The sequence below is a fragment of the Paramormyrops kingsleyae genome, chromosome 14, assembly GCF_048594095.1.
Source record: "Paramormyrops kingsleyae isolate MSU_618 chromosome 14, PKINGS_0.4, whole genome shotgun sequence".
Classification (NCBI taxonomy): Eukaryota; Metazoa; Chordata; class Actinopteri; order Osteoglossiformes; family Mormyridae; genus Paramormyrops; species Paramormyrops kingsleyae.
The window spans coordinates 5,994,879-6,022,076 of NC_132810.1; the positions used below are offsets into that span (position 1 = coordinate 5,994,879).

Consider the following 27,198-nt stretch of genomic DNA (forward strand, 5'->3'; position numbering starts at 1 on the left):
AAATCTGTTAAAACACTTCAGGGTTAATTTTATAACGAAATATTAAGATCATATTATCTCTATAAAACAATACATCTATAACAAACCAATTAGGTTAAGGATGACAAAACAGTACTGTAAATCGCACTGTATATAGGACGACAAAGTGCAGCACAAAATCACTCCTTCATCCAGATTCAATATCGTAAGCACAATCACAGGCTTATATTTCCATCATAAACATTAAACCGAGCGCAACAGTCTTGAGCTCCACCTCATCGTCCAGAACTACATACGGACCTGTCACTTCAAACTACGTTGCTGCTTATCAGCCATCTACTGTATTCACTTAACCGCTATTCATAATTTGTAAGACTGGCAAAGTTTATCAGCAGTCGGTAGTCTGACGTTTATTGAGCGCCAATCAAAAGATGCAGGACACATATACAGCCGCGGCTGGCTTCTAAAACTAATTATAGGCGATATACATTAATCAATGGAAGTTAATATTTCTCCATTCGTCTTCTCGTTTCATGTAAACTGAAAAGCTTATCTTCTTACCACTTGAGCGCCTGACAATATTTTCCAAAAAAGTGTTCTGAGGTGCGACCAGCCCTCTCTTTCCCCCTGGCATTCTGCGTTTGGACAGTGTTGGTCAGGATGTCTGATCTTGCAGGTGGAAAAGTCAAGATAGGTATGTTTCGGCAGGACGGAGAAAATCATGGTAACGTCGCACCGCGGCTGACTCCGGGTCTCCGCGCCACCAGCGCTCCGAAGCTCCGCAATGTACTCGACTCGACAGGCGAGCGCGCATGCGCGGCTCCTCTGGCGCGCTTTAGCTCAGAAATTCCCAGAGCCGGAACGACATCGTCAGTGGGGTTCACTGGTCTGAACCGATGTTTAAATTTCAAGTTTCAAATGACAAGTTTTATAATAGAACAAACAGCAATACAAAACAAGATACTGCAAGAAAATAATAAAAAGTCGTGATGATAAATAATGCATATGTAGTGCAATATGTGGATGGGATAATTATTAAGATTATGAAAGGTATCAAAACAATATAAAGTACTGGCAAAGTGCAGGAAGTAAGTGAACAAAATCGGTACAATACAGGTACAAGTCAGTGTGTGACTGAGTGGATTTGGATGAATGGAAAGTTGAGATTTCAAATCCTGTGATTAGCAGAGTTGTCTCACCATTGGGCCCTCCAGTCCCCAGTTTCTCCAGGGATTGGCTGACCCTGCTCTCTCAAATATATGTAGCTTTGGACAAAATAATCTGCTAAATAAATAAAGGAACCTGATGCCTTAGAATCACAGTATAGGGCTGGTCCTGAGGTCAGGTCAGGTGGGGGGTCACAATGAAACACCTTGGGTTCCTGGTTGGCTGACACGCGGTGTTACGTGGGTTACGTGGTCTGGTCCAGCCGCTTGGGTCCTCAGCAATGAGGATCCTGCGAGCCGGATCACCCTTTGGGGATTGAGGCACGATGACTTAGTGCCGTAACTGACGTTCCATCACAATGCAGGTAATGTGCCTCCTTTGGGCCTCCCTGAGGAACAGCTGAGCTCTACCCAAGGAAGAGACACGGTACCAAGGGAGTCCAGCCTTCATCTCCGGTCACAGGACAGTGTCCATGTCTCAGCCATACAGTAAGACAGGAAGTACCAGGACTCGAAAAACTTGTACCATCGGCCTCTTACAAAACTACCCAGAGCATTATACACTCTTTTCCAACGACCTCATGATCCCCCATGCTCTCCCAATCCATCTAATAACTTCATAGTAAGAGTCACCACATGAAGGTTGATACCCTCTGTGCAGACAGACGCTATGCTGAGAGCTGTGCCCAAAAATTCACTTTGCGTTTTAAGGCAAAACAGGGGAGAGAATCAGCCGTATCAAAGCAAATACCCAGATCACTCCAGGGAAAAGTATAGCACTGTATAAATAGGGTACATTAATAAATAGTCGATCTGAACAAAAATCTCTAATAAATAACAGTGAATATACCAAATCATCACGTGCTTGCACACATAACAGAGGATTCCCTGTCCACTTTGCAAAGTGCATAAACAGGCTGTGCTCATTCATTAAAAACAAGGCCTGTGTCCCACCAGGGGGGCTCATTTCCTGTTCCTTGTAAGTACTGATCCATCGGCACAAGTTAAATGGGTCACATGGGGCTTGAGGGGCTTGGGTGAGCCTGCAAATTGGCATGAATCTCAGCTTAAGTTGTCAGATTAATTAGTATAAATATTGTTTCATATGCAAAGGATGAGTTTTGTCTTTTACTTCATGTATGAATATTAAGGTCACATTTATTCATTGTAACAGGTAAGTGCCCTTAATGATTGCTTATTGATATTATAAATCTAAATGTAATATGAGTAGAAGCATAGCCTTCCTGCTGTCATGTCCTGCATGCCTGACACTCATGTCCACTCCCTACTGTGGCCCTGATAAGCCACACCTGATGCGTGTTACCCCTTGTTAGTCCTTGTATTTAAGTACCTGTTTGTCCAGCCCATCTGGTCATTAACATCGAACCCTTGTGTTACCCGTGCCCTTCCTTGCTCCATTCCCCGGTTTTGATCCCCTGTGATCCTGTGTATTTCCAGTTTATGTTTTTTTAGTTCAATAAACCCCCTTTTTGTTTTGCCACAACGCCTGCCCTACAGTCATTCATTTCTCAAGTCGTGACACCTGCTTAAGAATTCAAGGGTTTTATTTGTCACGTGCCAGGTATACAGTCAGACTATAACTTGCAGGGAAGTGAAAAGTGGGCAACTCCACCATAATAAATAGTGTAAACTAAATATGTAATAAATAAAAAACTGAAAAATAAAAGACCAGAGACACAGTTGAGGTGCCTAAATAAGGAGAGAATATAAAATTAGAACCGTCATTTAAATATTAAGTACTGTAATGTTTAGAGGGTAGAAGCTTCTGAGCTTCTTAGTTCTCACGCCCATGACGGTCCTACGTCCACCGACCCATCCTAGACATTACGGCCCGGTTTTTGGTTTTAAAATGCATCTTGGGCGATTGGATTGCAAGCAGTCAGGTGAGACACTCGGCTGTTTACACCTGTGTCTATCATGCGTCTCCAAGATGTCCAGCTGACAGTTCGTGTTCAGATTTCATTACATGCCTATGTTACTTACACTACAAGGTCAATTGGCCCCATGCACAGTTAATGTGACATCCTTGTCGGGGACAGATCAGGACACATTAGTGTTTAGACTACAAAAGATATGTGATCAAATGTGTCCCAAGCCACCTTGGCAAGAGGTTGTTTCTCATATTTGGTGCCGTCCACTTGTGATCTGATTGCCCGAGACATATTTTGAAACCAGCGCCTAATTGTTTTCTTAATTCTATGTGTTTGACTGAGCTTCTCTGCAGTTCCGGAACTCCATCCTTCTCCGATACCCAAAGCTAGTTAACGACGGTTTTCACAAAGGTGACAAATATCATCATGTGTCAATCAAGAAATGCTTTAGGTTGAACAGACCAGCAGAAAACGTAAACATTTTGGGAAACGGCGGTTAAATGGATTGCGGGAAACAGGAGCTGTTACCGTAACGCTGCAGAGCTGTCGGTCGGCCGTAGGGTCAGAGAGCGGTGAGTTATAACACCAGATCATCTTAATGTGGGGGGGAGGCGGCGATGATGCCCCAATGCGAAGTAACAAACTAACAAAATAAAGGGTAGAATTACCTTTTAGGCATACGGCTGTGAAATCACTGTGATGCATCATCTCTCTTTACCAAAGTAATGTTATTTTAGAGAGCATGTTTTATTCATTGGGAGTGTCCTTTAGTTTTGAGGTAGTTATAAAATGTGATTTTAAAAAGTAAATTTTTTGCCAGTTTTGCCATATAGTAGACTTTTCTGTAGGATATGAGTCAGCGTCCTACATAAATTCTAATCTATGGCATAGCGATCTCAAATTAGTTGGAAAAAAAAGTAGAGTAGTCGTGTTTTTCACGTTTATGCTATCTTCGGTAGATCAGCAGTGTAGTTGTGTTTAAGTAAATGAGCCAGCAAATGTCACTTCGATCATCTTTTAGTGACTGATGGAAGAAGGAATTTTCCCCTGTCACTTCCCCCCCGCAAATGACGGTAAAGTGGCCAATCGCACCTGGTGCCATCTCAGCTCCAGACAGAGTCAGCCAGTGGGTCCCACAAGAGACGGAATTCACACAGCTCACGTGACCCAGCGCCCCCCCCCCCCACCCCCCCACATGCGGCAGTATTAGACACTTTAGTTTAATATCGGTAGTGTAGATACAGACATACACATGATTTCGATGTAACCCACATGAGAAAATGATAATTAGCAGCCCAGTGGGAATGAAGAGCTCCTATTACTTAGGGAGCAGAACAAGCAGAAAAGGGTGTGACCACAAGGGGGCGCTGTTAGTGTGTTTATATAGACTTTTGAAAACTAGCTCTTTGCTGCAAGTAATTTCCAATGTTTTACTGCAAATTTTAATTGTCACACTGAAAGGGCCAATACAGACTGACTATTCAGAGAGGAAGTCCATAAACAGATGAAAATTTTAACTAAACATTGCCTCCTAATCTCCCAAGCAACAGCCAGTCCTCAACGCATGAGACTGAAGTTCCCAGTATTACTGGCAGCTGCTTGGGCCCAGTGTTGCCATGGAGATACCTGCTGATGGCGACCACCACCAGCAACGTCTGTACAAGATATACACGTGAATTAACATTAATATCAGCCTATTGTATTTGTTGAAGTTGCAGAAATAATCATTTAAACAATGACCTATAGCAAACCAACTGCCAGCCATATGAATAACATGTAGAACTGTGTACTGAAACTCATAGGTGCTGTTCCAAGTCCTCCAGTGTCAGTTATTATTTTGTTAGCCAATCTTCTTATGTCAAGGCTTCAGATTAGTCTTGCGATTTGCCAGACTAATAGTTTTGCACGTGCGTTTTACTGAGTATGTAAGGCGGCCCGACTCGTAGAAAATAGTTTCTTATGACGTCATTGAAAGTTTCATTTTAAACAAGCCAAGCTCCCTGAATAACAAACCTGCTTCTTCACCTGGCTGTGGCCTGCTGCAGATGTTAGCAAGCCGGGCTTGTACTGGCTGGCAGTGCGGGCCGGACCGTGGCAGTGACTCCACCCGCTTACTCCGGCCAAGAAGCTATCTCCGTGCTCCTGAATGGAATTCCTAGTTGAGGGACTAGGGGGCTGATGTCTGAGATTTTTAGTTTTAGTTCCTGTTTTCACCCTGAGAGGAAAGACCCACCATTGTTAGGATGTGGCCCTGTTGTCTTTCCTCGGAGGACAGTGGTCTGTGTCTGACGCACTGATCGGAGTGTCTGTGGCTTGACTTATGAAGCCTGACCAATAGGTGTGTGGTGCTAACAGCTGATTTGCTGTCTCTGTCCTGTATTGAGGAATCTGATTGGATGGTAATTTTGTCATTGCTGGTTAAATTATGAATCTTTGACACAAGAGAGGCTTGATTGGGCCGAACTAAAAAATCCACCCGAGCTATTTCTACAAGGATCTTGATTTTTATTCTGAAGCAACCTTGTTATTTGGTGCCTCTCTGATATTGTCAGACAGGGCGATGCTGGTGTGGTAGGTGTCCCCATAAGCACTGACAAGAGCCTTGTGGCATCTGGAGACCAATAAACAATATTTAACATGAAGCAGAGACTGGGAAATCGGAGCAATAAAGCCTAATTTGTGGCTTTGGCTTTCAAATGGGGCACCCCCATTTTAATTGTGCACGGCACAGTGAGCAACATCCCCTTCTCCTTTCAACGCAGCTTAAAAAAGCACCCTCTCTGTCGCTGGGCTGAATGTGTGTAGTGTCGGAACACGCGAAGCCTGCCTGCATTCCTGGCACGGAGTAGTTTTGGAGTTAATAGCAAGAAATTTTTTTTTGGCCGCGATAAGTAACAGGGGAGTGGATATTTTTAGCTGCATTTAAGCATTCAAGCGCAAAGATGGGTAATTTCAACACAAAGAATACTTTAAAGTCCCAGGGCATTATATCACTTTTATTATGCCCTCCGCTGTGTTTTTTTTAATGACGCCTCAGTGTCTGATGGTACCTGTGTTGACTGGACTGTTTGGGGGGGGGGGGGGCTTAGCTGAGTGGGAGGTCTGGTTCCAGTAACAGCAGCCCAAACCCAGTGTGCCGCCTAGCAGGTCAGATAAAAACAGGCTTGGTTCTGGTGACTGGGACCTCACTCTCAAGCAGGCCCATCACAGTGTGCTGAGTGGAGCTCCTATCAAAAATGTGCTCAGCTGTAGCTGGTGGCAGGGAAGCCTGTAGGTCACTCTGTGGTAGGGGGGTGGCTGGCATTGGTAAAAGTTGTGGGGGGTTTGGCACCAGTAGGTTGCTAAGTCGATGCCCATTCTGAAGATGCCTCCCTGGGCAGTTGCCCATCCATTCCTAGGATCCACTGCTGACTGCTGGACAGTCCAGACCCTTCTTTCGATGTGGGGGGAGGTGGAGGGTTAGTCAAGAAGTATTAGGGCAGATGACCGGTTTGACCATAATGACAAGTGTTCTCGTCTCTCCCCAGTCACCGGTCTGTCTGATGCAGCTCTCTCCTGGTGGGCAGTTCTGAACCAGTCCGGTCTCTGCATCAGAGAGGAAAATTGCTGACAGATGTGCCAGAGCTGGGCCTTTGCCAGCCTGCCTGGGGCTGAGGAGTCCAAGGGGGTGGCAGGTCAAACTCCAGGACCCCCTCAGCTGGCAGCTCTGTATTTATGTGATATCCCAGCCTGCACCAGCCCCCCGCTTCCCCGCCACTCTGACACATTGGCTACATCAGTGTTCATTCATTCAGCCGCCACATCCACAGCCTCCCATCCACACACACAGTTCTCACCCGCTCCCGTTCCCCGTATCGCCGTTTCAGCACCATCTGTGAGTTGGCTGTTAATTAAAAAAAGTAATTTGCCTGCAAAATTGCTTTTCCGTCGCAGTCGAATTATGTCATGGCGGCAGTTAGAAGCGTTTTGTGGTTTCAGACATAGAAGTGCTCTTACAAACCCTGCTAATGATTTTTTTTTGTTCTAGAAACGTTTACTGAGCGTTACAATTAAGGTATGGAAATGTTCAAAGTCAAAGTGTCCAGTTTGCCTGATGTTTCCGGAACATTATCCCACTGCTACAATTAAGAATAATGTATAAACAGATAAAGGGTATGGTAGAGCGATGGGTAAAATGATTGGGCCACTCCCTGCCCCCCCCCCCCCCGAGAGTCATGGGTTCGAGGCTGAATGGCATGTTTGTATAAATATATCATGCTTTCATAAACTTATATTTTATAAAAAAACAATATTGTTTCACATTAATTGCATTTAAAGGATGTTCAAGTTATAATGTTATTATGCTAACATTGACAGAACCCTTATTAAAATATAATACATGGAATTGAATGTTACTCTAAGAACGTTCTCTGCCTATTTTGAGAGAACCTTCACTTAACATTGGCTTAAGTTCTGGGAATGTTCTCTGTTACTGATGGGAAGGCCAGAATCCCAGGGATCTCCAACTCTGGTCCTGGAGAGCTACCATCCAGTAGGTTTTCTATCCTATCTGGCTTCTGATGAGCCACACCTGCTCCTGGTATTTACCTGAGAACTGGTGTGGTTCATCAGAAGCCAGGTAGGATAGGAAACCTACTGGACAGTAGTTCTCCAGGACTGGAGTTGGAGACCCCTGGTGTGGAGTCTGTGTTGGGTTTGCTGGCTAACCGCCTGCCTAGTGCAGCATCCCCATGGAGATGTGTCCCCTGCAGTGCCTTGACCACGGCATTAATCAGTCACATCAACCAGAAGTGTACCATCTACTTCTGGAATTTCTTTTTGCTGCCACAAGCCGATGACCGCTAAAAATACCAAGTCGATCTGGAAGCCGTCCATAAGCCCACGCTTTGGGACACCAAGCAATTGGTCGAATGATCATTAAACAAGAACTAAGGAGGATCTAGACCTGCTCTCTTGGGGTTCCTTTGTATCTCAAGCAGCTTTGGTTCATGGGAGGGAATGACTAATCGTTGCCTGATGTCCATCAGGCTTAGCGCCGCTGAAAGTGATACGGTAATTAGATGTGCAAACGTGATGAAGGGAGACTCACGTGGCATAGCTTCTGCCTCCAAGGGGCATCTGGAATATTACCAGATTAGAAGCCCATGGTTCTGAGTTCTCAAGAAGAACCAGATGGAAAGCCTCAATTCTGTATGGGTCCTGCTAGTGCAGTTTGCACAGAGGAGTTCAAAATAACTGGACCTATGGACAGGTAGGGCACTCAGAACGTGAGGTAGAACTCTGCCATATTTAACTGATCTACATACCTGCGAGAACTGGGTCTTAGCAGCTTAAATTTTCCTCTGCTCTGGCTCTGAAATGTTAGTTGGCAATTTGCACAGCACTGGACAGCCACAGTGGAGAGTTAGCAAAGTGTATGTGGTGGGGGGGGGGTAGTCTTTTTTATGTAATCGCCTTTGTCTTTTTTATGTAAAATCTTCACAAGCATTGTCGCCATCCTGTTTTAGCAGTTAGAGCGCAATTGTGCTGTAATGTATGGAGCTGGGTGCGTGAAGCCATCTTCCTCTTCGTTTTGGACGTTTGTTCAAATTGCAGGAATCCCTTATAATGCTTGTAGAGCAGAAGCGCCTTCGTCAGGATTCATTTAGCAAACAAGCCCGGCACGAAACCCTCGGGTCGGACAGTTTGTTTTTACTCAGGTATTGATCGCACACCGGGAAATCGATGGCATGAAGGATGAAGCTGTAGGATGCTGACATATCCCCAGCCTCCCCCTGTGCTAGAAATGTTTCTCAGTTCATTATTTGGGCAGGAAGTGGCCACCTCCCTGGCTGCGCATATTATCTGCATGTTCTGCTGCTGATGGCACACAGAAGAATTGCAATATTTATGTCTGAATGCCGTAAAGCATTTCCCAACCCAGGTCTTGGGGACCCACAGACAGTCCACATTTTTGATCCCTCCCAGCATAAATGTAGACTGGCTGGCAGGGAGCTGGGAAGGAACTGGGAGTCCCCGAGAACCGGGTTGGGAAACATTGCCATAAAGAAGTTATAATATGAGGAACACTTGTCTGTGGTCCACAGGAGGGCTGGACCAGAGTGAAGCGTTCAGCTTGTATTACGCGGATGTATCTGGCTATAAATAGATTAGCGTGAAGTTGCATCCCTTAAATGCATCCCTGGATCAACCTTTTATCAGCTCAGGTGAGGAAACTGGGACTGAGTTTCTTCATTTTATGTGCTGAGCTCAGGCGGCCATCTGTGACAGTGTTGAACCGGCAGGTGAGGGATTTGTAGAGACCCCCGCTGACCAAAATTCACTGGCCCGGTATTTCTCCCAGTGTTAATAACAGCCTGAATATCCATCATTCCCATAGCGGTTGTCGAGCTCAGCCCCCTACCACACTGATTGATATTCTGCTTACATTTGCATTTCCCCCCACAATATAATAAACAATAAGAAGATAATGAAGAGGATATAGTTTGGACAAAAAACAGACGTGTAGGGGTTTCGGATTATTATTATTAGTAGTAGACAGAAATACAGTTAATGTCTATGTTTACTGGTTCATCTATGTCACCTTACACCATGCCACACCCTTTGCACTTAGTCTGAGACATACCCCCTCTCTCACACTCACCGCTGTCACTCCAGGTCCGAGTGCGAAGCAAACACGCAGCACATTCCCCTGGGAGCATGTTTCCCTGCGTTGCTGCACGTCATCGCACAGCCCCTCGGATCGAGCCTCAGTGGCTACACAGTCTCCACAGGCATGGATTTACTGAGGACGCTCGACGGAGCTAAGCCCCTGAGCAGTGGAGGAATAAGTTCTTAACAACACATGTATTTTATCTGCATTTTCAAGCTCGTGCACGACTGTCATTTTGCAGCTTTCAGTAGCAGAGAAAAAGATACAGTACAATAAAGATCAGAAAGCAGAATCACAAGGAGAAAACTGACATGTGAGGCAGTGATGGAGAAACAAGGCTTAATAACACATGATAGGTGCATCATCATGTGCTCTCAGTAAGCTCGTGGGAGTTTTACTTACACAAAAATGTTCTGAGGGCCAAACAAGAAAATGATTGGTTCAGAGAGATAACCAATCAGTTTGTACAGGGGGTGGGTCCAAGCAACTAGAAGAAATGGCACCAAGACAACTGATTGGTTGGTCCTGCCTTCTCTAGTTGCTTGGACCCACCTCCTCAACTTGTTCGGCCCTCAGAACATTTTTGTGTAAGTAAAACTCCCACAAGCTTTCAGTAACTTCCTAGTTCAAATTACTTCCTATTGTTTACTTTGTTGAAGCCAATTGGATTTCAACTGGCTGTGACATACGACACAGCATGAGGTTTGAAGCCCTGGTTCTCTTGACACCATCAATGAGCCCATTGAGAAATATGCCAATGTTCTTAGTAGGATAGAATCATGACTGCCCATCTTCGCCAGAATGGACCTGAAGCAATATCTTCAGATGGCAGTGATGCACTCTGTGGTCCTGGTGACACATACGCTGCAGTCGCACCGCAGGGCCACGGGATACGCGTAAAAGGGGTCCACCTTAGCGGAGCAGTTGGGGAGCTTGACGGTGACCAGGCGGGTCTGATTGTAGGTGCACACACGCTGGTGTGATTCGATGAACGGGGGGTCCAGAACTGGCTTCTGCGTGGGCAGGAATGGAGAGAGTCACAATCACACATTTCAGAACATCTCCCTCATTGATCCACAATACTGTAGTGCAGAGGAGGGGAACCTGATCCATGGAGTGCTGGTGTGGGTGCAGGTTTCTGGGATGGCCTCTCAGTCAGCCAATAAAAAATCCGCACCCACACCGACCCTTCATGGAACAGGTTCCCCTCCCCTGTTGTAGTGTCTACATGCTAGAGGTCCAGAAAGTAAAAATCCAGACCAAGATTTTGTTTCAACCAATAGGTTGAGCATAAAGAGTCACAGTCACAGAGATCTCAACTGGTTGGTTGAAAGAAAATCCTGGTCTGGATTTTTATTTTCTGGACCTGAAATATCTACCTCTGCTACTGGCTCCAGGCTCCAAGCTCCTGGCTTTTATACAGGAGGCTTTGTATGCCACAGATTTAATGACTGACATCCTCCTATCAGCATTCTCCTCACCTCCCAGGTTTCACAGCGCCCCCAGCAGGCATCGGTGGTGATGTGCAGCCCCCCACAGCCAGGTTTCTTAGCCAGGAAGGTGAACTCGCGCACTGCACAGCCAATGAAGTGCCGCAAGTTGGCAGCCGGGGCTTGTCCAGCCATCCCAGGGCTGAGGGCTGCCAAGAGCGCCATGCTCCACAGGAATGTCAGACACCACCTACAGGTGTGGAGGACACACTGCACAGGATGAGAATCCAGATAACAGGGGCCGTGTCACGTCACACTCACACAACAAAATGACCTTCTGCTCATATCACTTTGCCCTGAGCCTTTTTTCATTTGCAGCAACAGTAAAGAAGAACGAATAAGCATTTTCTAGTGCTCTGGGCTGTACCGTATGAAGGTGTGAGACGCACTAATCCCTAATAATGGCTCTGTGATGCTCCCCAGAGCTCCAAGGCTCATTGTTTTATGTTCCCTCCACCACAAAGTGGTCATAAATCAACAAGATCAGTTAACAGAAATGCACACCATCAGCACTCAGCTGTAATGTGGCTGCTCTGTAACGCATCTGTCTGTTTCCTCAGCTAACCCGCTTGCATTGGCGGCTCTTATTGGCCCGATGAGTGACAGAGGACACAGGCGTTCGGCTAATCAGCGTAGCAACAGCTGGTCAGTAGCTTTAACAGAAGCTCATTTATACTGTCAGAGAAAAGGGTGCAGCCCTGGTACAGTTTTGTACCCCAAGGTACATTAAGCATTAATGTACCCCCAATGATACAAACATGTTCCTCAGAGTCCATTTCTTTACTTTAAACAGCACATTTTGTTACAGCTAGGGTACAATTGAAGATGTAGCCCCAGTGACAAGTAACTGTACCCTCAAAGGTACAAATTGGCACGTTTTTCTGACACTCCAGCAGGCTAACCATTCCCCTGACCTCGATCAGTGTATTTCACCTATATCTGTAGCAGTATAAATGGTTATTAACATAGAGATAAAACAACACCAGCTGCATTATCCACAGAGTACTGGGGCTCCTTGTCTGTACTCACCAAGGTGTTGCACTCCCCAGGGCGTTCATCTGTGGTCCAGAGCACAGGGCAGGTTCTGCTGAACTGGATCTACTGCCAAAGAAGACCTGGTTGCAGACTCGTTCTCCGGTTTTGTTCCTGCAGTCGGTATAGTGTGGCGTTTTATACATGGGTGAGCTGTCAGTCAAGGGACATCCTGGGGCGGCTGTTCACAAAGGATAATAGTTCTATTATTGAACTTAAAAACACAGGAACATGCTTGTGCCTGGCTGATCTGATCACTGGCAGTGACCTCACTCTACTAAATACCTCAGGTCCCAATTGCATTCTTCTGATTAGAGTAAATGCCTTTATTTAGAGTGACATGCTGAGCTTTAGTGTCAGGGTGGCTCAGTGAGTAGCACCGTTGAATAGAAGTTTGGGTATCCTCCCTTCTATTTGTGGAGTTTCCATGCTCACCCTATGTTGCAAGAGTTTCCTGTGTTAACTCTATTTTCTGTCTGTGGAGTATGGATGGTTGGACATGCTGAACTTAAGAGTTTCATGCTTTACTTCCTGAGGCTACTCAGGTCTTGAAGCATGGATGCTTGTCCAGGGAATCGTAGCTAGATCCCTCCATGTGCTGTCCCCAGTGGCATCTTGCTGGCGTTGCATCTGCAGGGCCTCTGAATGTGGCATGCTGGCTCAGTTTGAGCATTTGAGTGGGACCACAGGCTCCTGACCAGCCAGTGTTCGAACGCGAAAGTATCTGGCCTCATAGGCAGAGGTAACGGGTCTTGACCACACTTGAGTCTGGTGTGTGGTTTGTGTGGAGTGTCCTGTATTGCCGTGCCCTGCACTCATCCCATGAACAGTTGAAGTCCAACATGTGGTAGCAAGCCCCAAACCCCACTACTCTGAATCTACATTTTATTGTTAATCCCCCTTATTCTAGGCAAGGGCTTCCTCCCTGCCTAATCATGCCCTGCAGCCCTCCATCCACTAGGGGGGCCTTCCTCACCCATCCCCAGCATTACATCGCTAGGCTCATTAGCTTAATGGAGAATAAGCAGCACTTTTGTTTGCAACCAGCCAGGGGTAAAAAACAGAGATCATCTATGTGTCCTCCCGCTGAATGGTGCTGCCAGTCCCGAGGGCGAGGCCTGCTGCCTGGGGGGGCTCACTGTTATGCTCTCAGTGGCGGGTCACCTGGAAACTGAACGGGCTCCCACACACAGGGGGAGGGATCCGAGGAATTGGTGCCAGAGCACTGGGGCTGCCTTTGCTGCCGGCTACACCTGAACACCAACATCTGCGTGGCACCGGCGCCATCGTCAAGTTTGCCCATAAAACCACAGTGACAGATCTGATCACCTGCAAAGAGTCAGCGAGGATGACAACCAGCAAAACAGAGCAAGCATTCATCGACTTCTAGAAACTTGGTGGTGAACACACCCCTAATTTTCCAGTAGGAAGGATTGGCAGCTTCAGGGTTCCCTGGAGTCCACAGCAATGAGAACTCAACATGGTCACGTATCACCAACAAGATGACCCATAAGTCAGTAACAAAGTACTGTACTTAACTACTTTTTTCAAATATCTGTACTTCTTTTGAGTATCAGTTTTATTTAGAAACATGACTTTTACTCCACTGCTTTTGAAAGACAAATACTGTATTTTTGACACATTTGACCACGTTTGGTTCTTGTTACTTGTAACTGATGCATAGCTCTGAAGTCAGCAGATGAATTTTCTTTTCTAAAATGTTATAGATAATGCTGTGTTCATCACAGGAGACAAACCTTTCACAATAATCTACTCCTAGCCTGGTCTTCCTATCTAAATGGGGACCGTCCATTCATTTCTATGGGAAAAACCATAATCCCAGTCATGACACCCTTAACCTCTACCCATCCCTAACCTTAAGCAACCAACCCAAATACAAGACTTTTGGCTTTTTTCCTTTTTTGATTGCATTCACAGATCTTTGTGAAGACCTGAAAACTGGTCCCCACAACGTCAAAAAAGCAGGTTTTTATATTGTGTGGAACATTTGGTCACTGGAACATTAAAAAGTGAAAGTGACAATGGCTCTAATTTAGTTGAGTCGTTTGGTGTTTTATAGGCATTGAAGCATATTCCACAAGCTTTTTATTCTACAGGTTCCATAAGCAAGTCAGTACACTCAGTAGGTTATTTCAGGTTCTGTAAATGTATTGTGGCAACAATAAAACGATGCATTGACATTACGAAAGAAAATGACTTTTGAATACTTAAGTATTTTAAAAGCAAGAAATGGAGCTGTGTGCTTAGGCCAGTTCAGCCCTACGTTCAAAAAAGGAATATGTGGCTATTGAAAAGACGATTGGCACGTTCGCTTGGTTATACTGACCTCTAGTGTTCATTTTAAAAAAATCATGAATTAAACCACGGCTAAATCAGGCGTCTTTAGAACCGGGTTACTCATATTCTTAGTAAAATATCACCTATATGAGCAGCCATATTGCGGAAAATACTGAGCCGTTAAAGCATGAAGAAAATTTGATATTGACGCACGTGCATAATTGATTTACTGACTGGAAGAGCCTCGAAAACTAACAAACGGTCTTGTACAAAGTCAAGGTTTTATATAAGCGCCGTCTATAATAACTGGTACCTTGAAGAGTTGTTACGGTCGCATTAGTCTGTGTTTCATTGCGAAATAAACCCATTAATTATTAACACGTTTATTTCAAGTGACTATTTCAGGGTTGCCAACCAGTCAGATGGCTGAAGCGAGTTTTTCAATTCGAGACAAGTCTGCATGCACATGCATTTACTTGTATGTAGCAGTTTTATTACCTTATAAATAGTTTGTAGTGTTTCCAAACTACCCCAACACCTTTGATGTAGCTAATGTAAGATTTATAACGGAATAATATAGATGTGCCGTAAGATTTCTCGCGTGAACGTGAGAGTCTGAAAGCGTGAGTAACTCTGCTGTTTTTTCTGTTTAGACAGTTGGATATTTTTTTATAAAGTAATTTGTGTTTAGAGGTTGATCGAAGGGTATAAGACCATCTTCCCTCCTAGGAGTTAAACGTTTAATTTATTAGTAACAGACCGTTGCTTAACCGTTAAGGTGCCCTCCCCCCCAACCTCCTACAGTACAGTCTGGGAACAGCATGTACGAAGGCTGGGAATTGAGGAAATACAGGGGCGTCCATAACGAGATTAAACCGTCTGTTTGGTAGCTGCAGACAATTTATCGGTTTGTTAGGGGAAAAATAACTTAAGACAACAGTTTCTTGACTTTTAGTAAATGAGGCTAAGTGTCCGCGCGGGCCGTCAGAAACCAGCACGCGCCTCTTGGCGGCGGTGTGTCTTTCTCTTTGACTGACCCCCACTCACAAACAATACGGTGTTTTTTTAACCCCCAAACAAGGTTGCGGTCACTTTCGAGAAAAGTACATTCCTTTGGGAGTTTATTAGAGGGTACTGTCAAAAAAACAAGGGGTCTACTAATTCATAGGTGATTACTATTAGTAACTTATCCATAAATAACGTAAACTGGGTGACGTAACAGAGTTGTGCGAACCGACATTATCTTAAGACACCGAATGTATTTGTAACAGCGCGACCTGGCATCAGATATCCTAAGCCCGCCTGACATTAGCATGCAGGTGGACAGCCAGCGCAGGCATCCGGCTCCTCGCTGATATATTTAGCGGCCTCCGCCCCCACGGAGGTGTGGGACTCTCCACATTTGGCCCCGGTGGGTGGGACTGCATGTGTCAAACACCCAGCGCTGGCAAATCCAATCCACCCCTTTACAAATCATATGGCTTAGCTTGGCATATGTGACCGGTTTGGTCAGCCGGACTTCGCAAACTCTTTCTGCCTTTAATTTCTGTAAGTATTCCTGATGGAGCTCAGAAGTGCTTTTCCAGTCAGGTGTTTGATTAGAAGCGAGATCTGCAGCTGGATTTCTGCGGGGAATTAGCCGGGTCTTGACGTCAGGCCAGTAACGCAGATTCAGACTTGGTTTAAAGTTTCGACCTATAAATGTAGCGATCTGTTTTTTGTAGGAGCCGTACTAACATTAACGTTTGGGCACTTTCATTGTTCGTTTAGTTCTACATAGTTATTGCTCCACTGGTATTATCTGTGTGACTCCATAGATAAAGATATGAATAATGGATTGAGAGGGCATCGGTAACCTGCTAGTGGTGCCTTTTCCCCAAGGGCGGACTCGTCACCAGTACCGTGTGGCTGCCGGTGGGCTATTCTTAGGATGACAGGGTCGCATCACTGGCGAGTCCCTGCCACTAAGGGGTGCCTGGCATTAAGGTACAGCAGCACAGGAGGGCGCACAGAGGTCAGAGAGACACAAAACACAAAAACTAGCTCCTCTTCTTGTTGTTATGGATCTGATGTTGGTGACATTTGAGTTGGTTTGGTTGCATTGTTTTCTTTTCGCCCAAAGGAAATTGTGTGTATGTGTATAACATGTTAAAGAAGTAGATGGATCAGAGAATGATGTGCATTTATAAAGTGCCTGCCATTATTAAGGGAGGTCGCATCCTTTGCCATTTGTGTATGTCTATGTGTGTTTTTGTAAATATGTGGGTGTAATTTCATCTTATAATGTTTTTTTGGAGGCTTGCTCTACCAGTAGTCCAGGGTGTAATAAAAATGTTGGGGGAAAAAATCCCACAGTTCAGACTGAGCTGACAGGGGAAACTGTACACCGGATAACCTCTGAACCCCGGTCACTAGGCGGTGACAAGTTCTGCATCACAGCTGGCCAGATGTGGCCCGCTGCTGCTTGTAACCCGTGAGACCTCCTTATATGGAGACACCCTTATCTTGAGTAGGTCCTTGTTTTTGTGAGTTTCATATTTCCTACATTCTGAAGCGCAGCAAGTTAGGGCATAGTGGTTCTATAAAGGGTCCAACAGCAACATCCTACCTGCCTATATTTGCCCAGACAGTTTGGGATTTTCGGTGAGCCACAGTTAAAATGTTTACTGAGCTGCTCTGTGTCCCTAACCTGACTTAAAAGGATGCTACTCAGCTACTGTTGAATCTGCTAGGTGAGGCTTATATGCTGCTGAACCCATGAAGAATGCAATGGCCATGTCTTGAGTCTCTATAATTTATGGCTCATTGCTATGTAGCTACTTCTGTTTGGGATTTTGTTGACTTTCTCATGCGTTGACTGTGTTACATTCACTGGCTGCTGATGAGTTCCATGGTCATCCATCTTTGACGTCTATGACAACCAAGAACAGGTATAGCAATCATATCAGTACTCGGTTGTCTGTGAAATGACGCTGAATTAAATAGATAACAGAATATATATTTATCATAAGGGGGTAAATGAGGTTCTCTAGTACAACAGCTTTCTTTGGGGACAGGGTGGGATGGTTTGATGGAGTGGAACCCTGTGACTAGGATCAGTCACCATTCAGCTGTGTAAAGAACAGTCCGTGGCCTTCATGTTCATGTAGCTGTGGAGTAAGAGTGAGGATCATGCAAGGCGTCACTCCCAGCCCCACTATGATTGAGCACTTAAGACTAAAAATATCTCTAAGGAAAATGGAGCCAAGTCACTCTTAGACTTTTTAATGCTTTCGCTGCTTGCTCTGTGTTGGCTGCCCTGCTGATTTTTTATTAATGGGCTTGTAGCTCTGGCCGCTCCTTATTGCCATCACTCAATTAAGTTTACTCGTAATCATTTAAAATGAATTCTTTGGTTTAGTTGCCCCAAAGTGTTTAATGTAAGGTCATGCAACAACATTACAATTCCACCTGAAAATGTACATATTCCACATTACATGTGGAAGCCATGATCAGTGCACAGTGAGTTTGTTGTTGTTTTAGCTGAAGTGAGAGTTGTACAATACTAACCGTGTGAACCATTTGGCATTAGAGCACTGCCACCTTTCTTTCCCTGCTTTGGGAATGTAACAGGGTCCTGTGAAGGTCTTACCCTTGAGCATTTTGCAGAGATTGGGCAAGCAGAACAATGTATGTTTGTGTAACGGAGCTGAAATGTACTATCTTTACCCTGGGGGGGAACACCACTCACCAAACTCGAGTCTGCGCGATGCTGAATATCAGCACTGACCAAGCAAATCTTGAAACATTTAAACCCAAGTCAAGCTCCAGCCAAAAGAATCCATCCTTTCAGGGGCTGCTAAAAGCCTGGGGGAGTGGAGCCCCCCACCTCTTCAGTCAGGGCTTTGTGGACACGTTGGTGTGGCCTGTGAATGTTCATCTTCTGCCCATTAAATCGGTTACCTTCTTTTATTAGTTTGTGTTGTTCCAGTGCGGCCCACTACAGACTACCCTTCTCAGGCTCAGTCTTTGCTCACGAGTATGATGGGTGACATTTATTTGGGGGGGGGGAGCGTGGTGGGGGTGGGGGGTGGTGGCACTAGCAGCTCTTGGGTATTAAAACAGCTGACAACAAGTTCCAGATACCGTAGATTCCACACATCAGAGAGGCAGGGAAGCGAGTCGCGCCTGTAACTCAGGGGTGGGTGTGCTTGTTTATGTGAGAGCCTCAGACTCTCTGTCTTATCAAATAAATACAGGGAGGGTTTTTATGGAGGCAGGTGGGATATTTTCATTTCACAATAATGTTTATTCTGCCCTATTATAAAAGGGGCTACATCATGGGGTGATCAGTTAACTTCCAGGTTAAGTGTTGGCGTTTTGTGAAGTGCAAACTGAGCACACTTCCAAATAAACACCTTACTGTGTTTGGCAGGGACGCAAAAAGGCACAGTGGTCTAAGGAGTGTATGAAGCTAAGGGTTGTGAGTCCAGCTTTTAGAAACAGGTGTTCTGTATTTAGTCAAATGGAAGAATGTGAGGTGAAAGAATAGGCCTGCTGCAAATACTGGAAATCATTTTTCATTTGGTGCATTTTGACTTCAGGCTGTTTTTCAGAGCACCACATACAATATCACACAATACACTAGGGAGGGAAATGTCACCTTTAATCATCTTGGCAAGAATGGAAAGTTATCTCTTTTATTATCAGTGAGCTGGTTTCCCTGTAGTCCTCATTACATGTTGCTTTGTGGCCATTTAACACCCTGTGTCATTCACTGTCTTTTGCTTCATTAATGTTGGGCTAGACGTGTTAGAAGTATTATAATGGTCTGGATCCTGAGCAGCGCAGAGCATCACCTGAGATGATATTTGATTACGCAGTGATTATACACTTTGTCTGTAGTAGGACTGCATAATATTGGAAGAATTCATATTGCAGTATTTGAAATTTGTGCTTCAGATATTGTGATATTTATAAAATGAAAAAGTAGTTGAAAATTTACCCAAAATAAACTATAGCCAAATAAAACATATACCAACAGAGTCTGTTAGTTAAGTTGGTGGTGTTTCCACGAGTTGTGCCAACAGACATAAAGAAGTGCCTAGACTTTTTTAAATTTCTCACAAGTGCACCACACTGTCTATGAGTGAATCCAAATTAAGGGTGGTTTTTAAAAACATTTCATACATTATCTTGAAATGGAACAATCATTAAAATTGCAAAGTTTGTTGCCTGTGACAGAGTAAAAATATTTTGGCAAAACTTACAGGTGGTCTCAACTCAGCTGTCACGACATGTGACAACATGCACGTGCATAACATGTGATATCTGTATTAAAATTGCACATTGTGCATTCCTAGTTTACGGTGTATAGTGCACAGTGTTCCCTGAACTCCTGTGACAAAATGCTCAGGAGATGGTGAATGAGAGCACTGATTGGATATATGAGAGAACTAGAGAGAGCCAATGAAACAGCTGGTGAATGTGTTCATCCATGTGTGGAATACATGACACACTGCTGTGATGCTGCATTGTGTTACCTGTCCCCATGTTGACTTGTCTCTTTGCTCCTGTCTGATTGCACGTTTTATCTCTCTGACAGGCATCCTGCAATGCACCCTGGGACTTCTCTGTGACCTTGTTTCCCTGGAAGCATGGCATCGGACAACCGGGCTGGACATGCCGCTGAAGAGGCAGGGTCTCTCCCGCTGGACATCGACAACATGCACATGCTTCTGCAAGGTGAGTCTGAGAGGGAGGTCAGTGCAAGGGGGTTTTCTACTCAAACATGTCCCTAGTGTAGCCTCTGCTGGTACCATAGGCATCAAGAAAGTTGAGATATTATCATGCACTGGTCATTGGTAAACCTGGCACATACAGCTGCCTGAGGTCATAACTAGAGGTTAAATTGCAGAAAATAATCTTACTGATCTTTGGGGCTTTGTTGAAAGGCTCAGAGCCAACGCCTTCTTAAGCTCGTCCCATCGGGGGTCCACAAAAGTGCTGTAAAGGGCCCTGTTATGCTCATTTTCACTGTTCAGAATGTTATTTTTGCGGTGTCCTAAAATAGATTTACATGCTTCAATGTTCCAAAAACACATTATTTTTCTCATACTGTATCTCTATTCACTCTGTCTGTAACTCTGAAACACTCTGATAAATCCACCCACGATGAGATTAGAGAAGAGTAGTTTCTGTAATGAGTGGCTCCGGGCCTTAGACTTTGCAGACCATTTGCATCTACATAAAGCAATATAACACACTAAAGGAAAGGGAAAAAGAAAAGCGTGATAGGACCCTTAAAGTGGATTGATGCTATGTTGTTACCTGTCCGTCACATGCAGGATGGTCATGTAGCTCAAATACAAATTCATGCTGGGAAAATGAGCCTCCCTGACTTTACAGTTGTCCTTCATGCAATGCACATTCAGTGACCACAGTGTCTCATTGTCATTACAATCAGTTACCAGGTTTGTTACCCGGCTACATACTTGAATACTAAGTTACCAAAGCTGATTGTGAAGATGATAGAAAACGGGGGATAAAGAGCATGTGATGGAACAGGGAAGAGCACCAGACTGATAAACCTGTCAACTGATAGTATGTAGACTAAAATACCATGCATCAGATATGCATCACCATCAAACAACCACTTAAGCAGCTCTGTTGAACTTGGATGACTTAAATGACCGTAGTAATAGCAGTACACCAGAGAACATCATGTAGAGAAGGCCGTGTTGGAGTTCTGTCCGTAATCAATTCAAGTTCTTATTGAAGTTCTTCAAGTTCTTAAAGAAAAAAGATCGTCTTCTTGTACCCAGTGGATCTGCAGACCACTGAGATGTCTCTGTTAGTATCCATGGGACAAGTGGGAGCCGGTGTTGGATTTCATGGAAGAGCTGCCTGAAAATAGCTCAGAGAGTGACCCCAGCAAGGGCACGTAAGAGTTGGCGGGTAGGCAGTTTAGTGGAGACCCTGTCCTCTTTCTCTGAATCAAATCTAGGGAGCTTAGGAAATGTGGAAGGTCTGACATGCGTAACGTCATGATTCATTAATTTTCCAAGACGCATGGAATATTTCAGTTTACAACCTGTAGTCATGAATGGTGTTATTGTGATTTGTTTTCCTGGTAACAAACAAATTTCATCCTGAAGGTGACCTACAACCAGAATTTACGTATGTGTTGTGATATGATTAACCAGTTAGGTGCTTTTGGTAAGCAATCCCTAACCTCTTAGGGTAACGTGCATTCAGTAAGCAATCCCTAACCTGGGAGGGTAAAGTACCTTCAGTAAGTAATCCCTTACCTGTGAGGGTAATGTACCTCCAGTAAGTAATCCCTTACCTGTGAGGGTAATGTACCTCCAGTAAGTAATCCCTAACCAGGTTCTATAATGTGGGATAGGCTGTCCAAGCAGCTCATAGCTGCTAGCCACTGGCGTGTAGCACATCTGCAGCAATTTTGCGTTTTGCCATCGAAGAAAAAGCAGGTCACTTCAGTCGCGCTAGGAGACCAGGGGAAGCACTCTTTTCAGTGGTTACCCTGGGCTGTAGTTCCAGTCATAGCCAAGTGTCTGGTGGTCAGTGTCACCAAATAACATCCCGTAAATGTGCAGTTCAGCACATTCATCCTGTGCACTTGAAGCCTGGATGATTGTTTTTGTGTAAATAACTCTCACCTGCTATGATACAGGCTGTGAAGAACCCAAGCCCAGTGCACCTCACACGTAGTGCAGTGTTGTGCCAAGCAACAAGCTTGTTGTTGTCTGCTTGCCATTGTTAACAATTGGTGAAATTCATAAATTCAGATAATTTAGAGATTGTCATTGTCATGTATTGCTATATATGTAATACACACACACACACACATACATACATACACATCTATATGTACATATATATGTACACACACATATATATGTACATATATGTGTGTATATATGTGTATATCTCCTTTTTACTTGAACTTTCTTGTTTATCTCATCGCAATTCTCGATGGATTATCAGAGATTAAATAGAATTCATATTTCACCACAGTCCTTAATTCCCCTACAGAAGGTCCACATTATTTGGTACGCCAACAGTCTGTTCCTGCAAAAACATGAAAATCATGTGGCTGCGACTCGATACATAAAGCTTGCAGGTAGGCTTAAGATGTTCAGAAGTGTCTTATAGGCTTCCCAAGCTGGTTGGGGACACATCTTAACTTCTGAGCAATGTATTTGGAGCTGGGTCTGCTGCTTAACTTTAGCCCAGGCTCCAGTCTGATCAATGTAAAAAGCAGCATAAGGATCAAATATTTTTGTGGCACTCGCTCCTCTTGAGCAAAAGCAGCAACGATCTCTGAGAAGCCCCAGATTGTGTCCTTGGCCTGACATTTCACTTCCCCTGGTTCTGGGTCTCTGGAAGGGACACCTGGGCCACGGGAGTTTCCAGAAGATGGGAAGTCAGGAGGCACGCAAATGGATTAACAACATGATGAAACACCAAATGACCGTCACTGTGTGAGAGACATTTCAGAGCTTGTTGAAATTGACTTGCCTGTCAGCTCTGCTGCTAAAGAGAGCTTAATAAGACACTTGTAGTTTACATGGATAGCAGGATCAGTTCGTGCCATCTTGTGCACATTCAGATGGCACTTGTTCTGGTATTAGCCTGCAGAGCTGATGCAATAGACGTGATTCAGCTGTTGGATATCATGAGGATAGAAGAGTTAAGTTTTCTCTCAGGGTTACATACCCGACCAGGAAGGATTTCCTATTTCAGTGCAGGCAAACACATACACAAACACATTCAGCTGTGGCTGAAAACAATGATGCAATTTATTTTCTGGTTCCCTTTTAACAGCACAAAAGTTTTCAAGATGTTTTAGACTGTCCTCTCTGTACTGAAACCATTAAAAGCAATAAAACTGTAAAGTTGTTGAGTCCCCTGAAATGCCAGACTCTGATAGTTTTGTCCTCCACAGTTGAACAGGAGCAGATTCAGAAGAGAACATTCACCAATTGGATCAATGCACAGCTCTCCAAGGTTAGTCCCAAACAAGAAGAAGTATCATACCTTTTTAATCAGTTACTAAAGAAAGAAGAAACAGAGAATCATAAGAAATCAGATGACTAAATTGACTTTCTTCTGCTGCTGTATCAAATACCAAAGGTGTTTGTGAAAGACTGAGTCATTGGTTTGATTAGAAGTAGTCCTGCATGGACCCCCCCTACTCTGGAATGGGTCTAGTGTGCATGTGACAGGGGCTGAGATATTAATAGAGTTCTAAGAGCTGAACATGCAGACCCAGAGCAACAAGAACCACACCCCCTTGCCATTTAACTGCTCTAGTAATGCCTAGTAGTGACTGTCCTGTGAAAGAGCCTGATTTTCCCTCTGTCCATGTAGTGTTACGGAATTCCATTTCTACTGGAAATGTATTTACATTTATGACTGGGGCTGCCTTTCCATTACCCCACACAGAAAATGAGCCACTCTGCCTTCTTAATTTTGTGGCAGTAGTCATTTGTGGACCTACACCCACCCCTGGGTTGCTTTTCCACATTTATCTGGGGTGGTAAAATGGGTTAGATTTTGGAAGGATTGTAATTCTACAAGTGACCTGATGGTGGCAGTGTAATGACTAGTACAAATCTCTGCTATTCACCAGAGGAAGCCGCCATGTGCAGTGCTAGACCTGTTTAGTGATTTGAGGGATGGGTCTCGGCTGCTGGACCTGCTGGAGGTTATGAGTGGTCAGAGAATGGTGAGTTCTGTGGGAGAACTGGGAGCAGGGTCCTTTTGATTTTCTTGGAAATAGGGACCAGGCATTTCCATAGCTGACCCCACTGTGCTGCTCCTAGAGTCGGGAGAAAGGCCGAGGTTTCTTCCAGGAAAGAAGCAACATCGAGACAGCCCTGTCCTTTTTAAGGAGGAAATCAGTGAGTCTCACTCATTCCCCAGTGGTTTGATTCAGCTGCCATGGATGTCCTGATGGTTATGGGCATTAAATGTTACAGTGTGAGGTCATTCTTTGTGCTGGCTTGTGTGGTTGCAGATCAAACTGGTAAACATCCACATTCCTGACATAATTGATGGCAAGCCCTCCATCATCTTAGGTCTTGTGTGGACCATCATCCTCCACTTTCATGTGAGTGTTCTACTGTTGGTTCACATAATGTCCCATGCTTTTGCAAATGGGGAACAGCTGGAACAAGTAGTCAGGTTTTCTGTAGCATAACATTGGACTATATGTCTTGTTAGGTTACACAGTTTGTCTGTACCCTGAGGTATTTGTCAGGTATCTTTTTGACCTTCATAACTCAATCAGATGCAGGGTGCAAATTATATGTACACATTATCTGCAATGGAAATTAACCATAGCACCACTCAGTTGTTAAAACCCAGACTGCTAATAATGTGTAGATCTCGAGGCTTTATTTAATAACAGGTATTTTCATTAATATTAGACCTCTAGTTGGGGGAGAAAAGCAGCCGTTTTCTTTGCATGTGGAATTGTGTCCCCATAACCGTAAGTGTACCCCTTGTCTCTGACTTTTCATGCTGCTCCAGATTGAGGAGCTGGCCAGCACGCTGTCCTTCACCTCACGCCAGTCCTCCATAGAGTCACTGGCCAGCCTGGACTCTAACTCAGTGGCCAGCAGCAGCTCTGCCCCCCGCCATGGCTCTCCCCTGCACACACGCTTTCGCATCTCTGCCAAGAAGGCCTTGCTGCTGTGGGTCCGTGAACAGTGTCATAGGTGAGCCCCTTGTCCTAGAGAGGTTACCGTGTTCTATTCACTTCTTTATACACTGTGATAAGCATTGGTCCAACTGTGTCATCCTATGTGACGCCCCACAAACTGCCCATGTCCGGCTCAGACCGCCTATGCTTTTTGTCATTGGAAGGGCCGGTTGTACCCTCAATGTCAAAGACTTTAAATCCAGTTGGCGGAGCGGTGTGGTCTTCCTGGCCATCCTACACTCCCTTCGTCCCAACCTGGTGGATCTGTCCAAGGCCTGGAACAGAACCAACAGGCAGAACCTGGAAGAAGCTTTCCGGATCGCAGAGAAGGAGCTGCACATCCCCAGGCTCCTGGAACCTGCAGGTAACCGCAATGCATTGCACCTGGACTGGGTCTACAATGACGCTGAGGAGACTCCCACACTCTGATTGCGCTGACATTTTGAGACTCCATTTGCTAACGCTTGTTCCTGCTTCTGTCCTTATGCAGATGTAGACATTAGAGACCCAGATGAAAAGTCCATAATGACTTACGTGGCTCAGTTCTTACAGTACTCAAAAGAAATGCCTGTATCAGAGGAAGAAATGCAGGTATGTCTTTTGTCTCATGGCAATAAGAAATATATCCCTTACTCCTTAGAGTCACCCCTCCCCCACTCTATAGTTGTGCTCTCAGCATTTGACCTTTCACCTATCTCCATTTCTGTGCAGACACATTACTTGACAACTCCTAAGTGCCTCTCTCCTATCAGCCTTCCCACGCACTTCACCCCTGCTGTTGGTGCCTCCTCCCTGCGCCAGGTAGATCACCTGCATGGAGCCTATTTTGCAACAGCATGCCACGTTGCACTGGATACACAGATATACAGTATTTGTGCTAAGGCATTACTTTTTCTTTGGGGCTGATTTCCATTGTGTCTTGTTCACAATAAAAGGGGGGACGGTTCCTTTTGACCTTGTCAGACAGAGTTATGTTATTATGGAACCTTATTATAGCACTCTGTCCTTTTAGCTGGGCTTGGCTTTGACCTTATTAATGCTCAGTCTTTGAAGAAGGGATTTAGTGTTTTTCGTGGGAGATATGCTGCTCAGTACTGTATTGTTTGAGGCAGGTAACGAAGTTGATGTTGTGGCATTCGTAGTAGTCTGCTCTAGCTGAGGTGGTGTCACATGTTTGATCTAGGAGGATGGTATAGTGGCTCATTGTGTAGCTCTGGTGCCTCATACTTCCAGGTTTGAACGCTGCCCCCCCGCTTAGTGTGCTTTTGTGTGTGTGTGGAGTTTCCGTCGCGCTCTCTCTGCATTGTGTGATTTTAGTCTGGGTATTCTGGGCTTCCTCCTGCAGTCCGAAAACATATTGAGATTACCTGGCATCTCCAAATTGCCTGAATTACGTGATTGTGTCCGTGAGTCTGCCTTGTCTTCTATCCTACCTGGCCTGGCTCCAGCCCCCCGCCCCCCATGCAAACCTGTACTGAATGAGTGATTGCAGGATGGATGGATGGATGGATGGATCAAAGACTATGAATTAATCTGTACCGGAAGTTTATGCACAAATAGATAATTCTGGAATGGGTGTAATGTGTTGAACTAAGACTAGTGTCTCAGCTTGAGTCGATACAGCTGGGCCAACAGGCACTTCAAAATTCAAATAATTTCCTATTATTGGATATGTTGTTTGAGGTCACTTTGGAGAAATGGATCTCTAGTAGGGAACGAGATTGTTTGTTTGAATGGTAGCCTTTATCTCATTGTGGGTTGTTGACACAGGTCTGGACATTTTGTCTGTTGGTATCTGTCATGTGCCCTGCCCTGCCCTGCCCTGATTCATGACCCCCCCGATGGTGTATTCTCTGATCAGGCACATCTGCTTCGACACACCCTGGTCAGAGCATCTCCATACCATATAACTGAATCTGACTCCAGGCATTCAGCTCCAGGGGTAAACTCTGTTTATGCCCATCCACCCAGCCTGCTG

At 44.9% G+C, this 27,198-nt stretch overlaps 3 protein-coding genes across 7 annotated transcripts in view; 1 reads left to right on the forward strand and 2 right to left on the reverse strand.

The window, feature by feature from the left end:
• Positions 1–774, reverse strand: part of kcnh5b (potassium voltage-gated channel, subfamily H (eag-related), member 5b) — a 39,992-nt gene extending 39,218 nt beyond the window's left edge. The window contains exon 1 of the mRNA XM_023825529.2: positions 541–774. Within this exon, the coding sequence (XP_023681297.2) occupies positions 541–613 (73 nt within the window). The 5' untranslated portion in view covers positions 614–774. The remainder of the gene's footprint in view (positions 1–540) is intronic.
• Positions 775–10,247: 9,473 nt separating this feature from the next.
• On the reverse strand, positions 10,248–15,068 carry LOC111851066 (glycoprotein hormone subunit beta 5). The gene is made up of 5 exons (XM_023825593.2): positions 15,008–15,068; positions 13,376–13,540; positions 12,209–12,392; positions 11,171–11,369; positions 10,248–10,702 (listed from the first exon to the last, which is right to left on the reverse strand). Exons 2-5 carry the CDS (start codon positions 13,512–13,514, stop codon positions 10,511–10,513), a joined length of 714 nt encoding a protein of 237 aa, XP_023681361.2. The 5' UTR covers positions 13,515–13,540; positions 15,008–15,068; the 3' UTR covers positions 10,248–10,510.
• Positions 15,069–15,922: 854 nt separating this feature from the next.
• Positions 15,923–27,198, forward strand: part of syne2b (spectrin repeat containing, nuclear envelope 2b) — a 96,859-nt gene continuing 85,583 nt past the window's right edge. For 3 of the 5 annotated variants that reach the window (XM_072699149.1, XM_072699150.1, XM_072699152.1), the window contains exons 1-10: positions 15,923–16,057; positions 20,094–20,233; positions 23,460–23,521; positions 24,147–24,242; positions 24,340–24,417; positions 24,534–24,626; positions 25,049–25,236; positions 25,385–25,584; positions 25,711–25,811; positions 25,932–26,021. In XM_072699149.1, coding sequence (XP_072555250.1) covers positions 20,146–20,233; positions 23,460–23,521; positions 24,147–24,242; positions 24,340–24,417; positions 24,534–24,626; positions 25,049–25,236; positions 25,385–25,584; positions 25,711–25,811; positions 25,932–26,021 — 996 coding nt within the window. In that variant the 5' untranslated portion in view covers positions 15,923–16,057; positions 20,094–20,145. Of the gene's footprint in view, positions 16,058–20,093; positions 20,234–23,459; positions 23,522–24,146; positions 24,243–24,339; positions 24,418–24,533; positions 24,627–25,048; positions 25,237–25,384; positions 25,585–25,710; positions 25,812–25,931; positions 26,022–27,081; positions 27,163–27,198 lie in introns of all 5 variants that reach the window. The other 2 variants (XM_072699151.1, XM_072699148.1) reach the window with 1 other exon arrangement.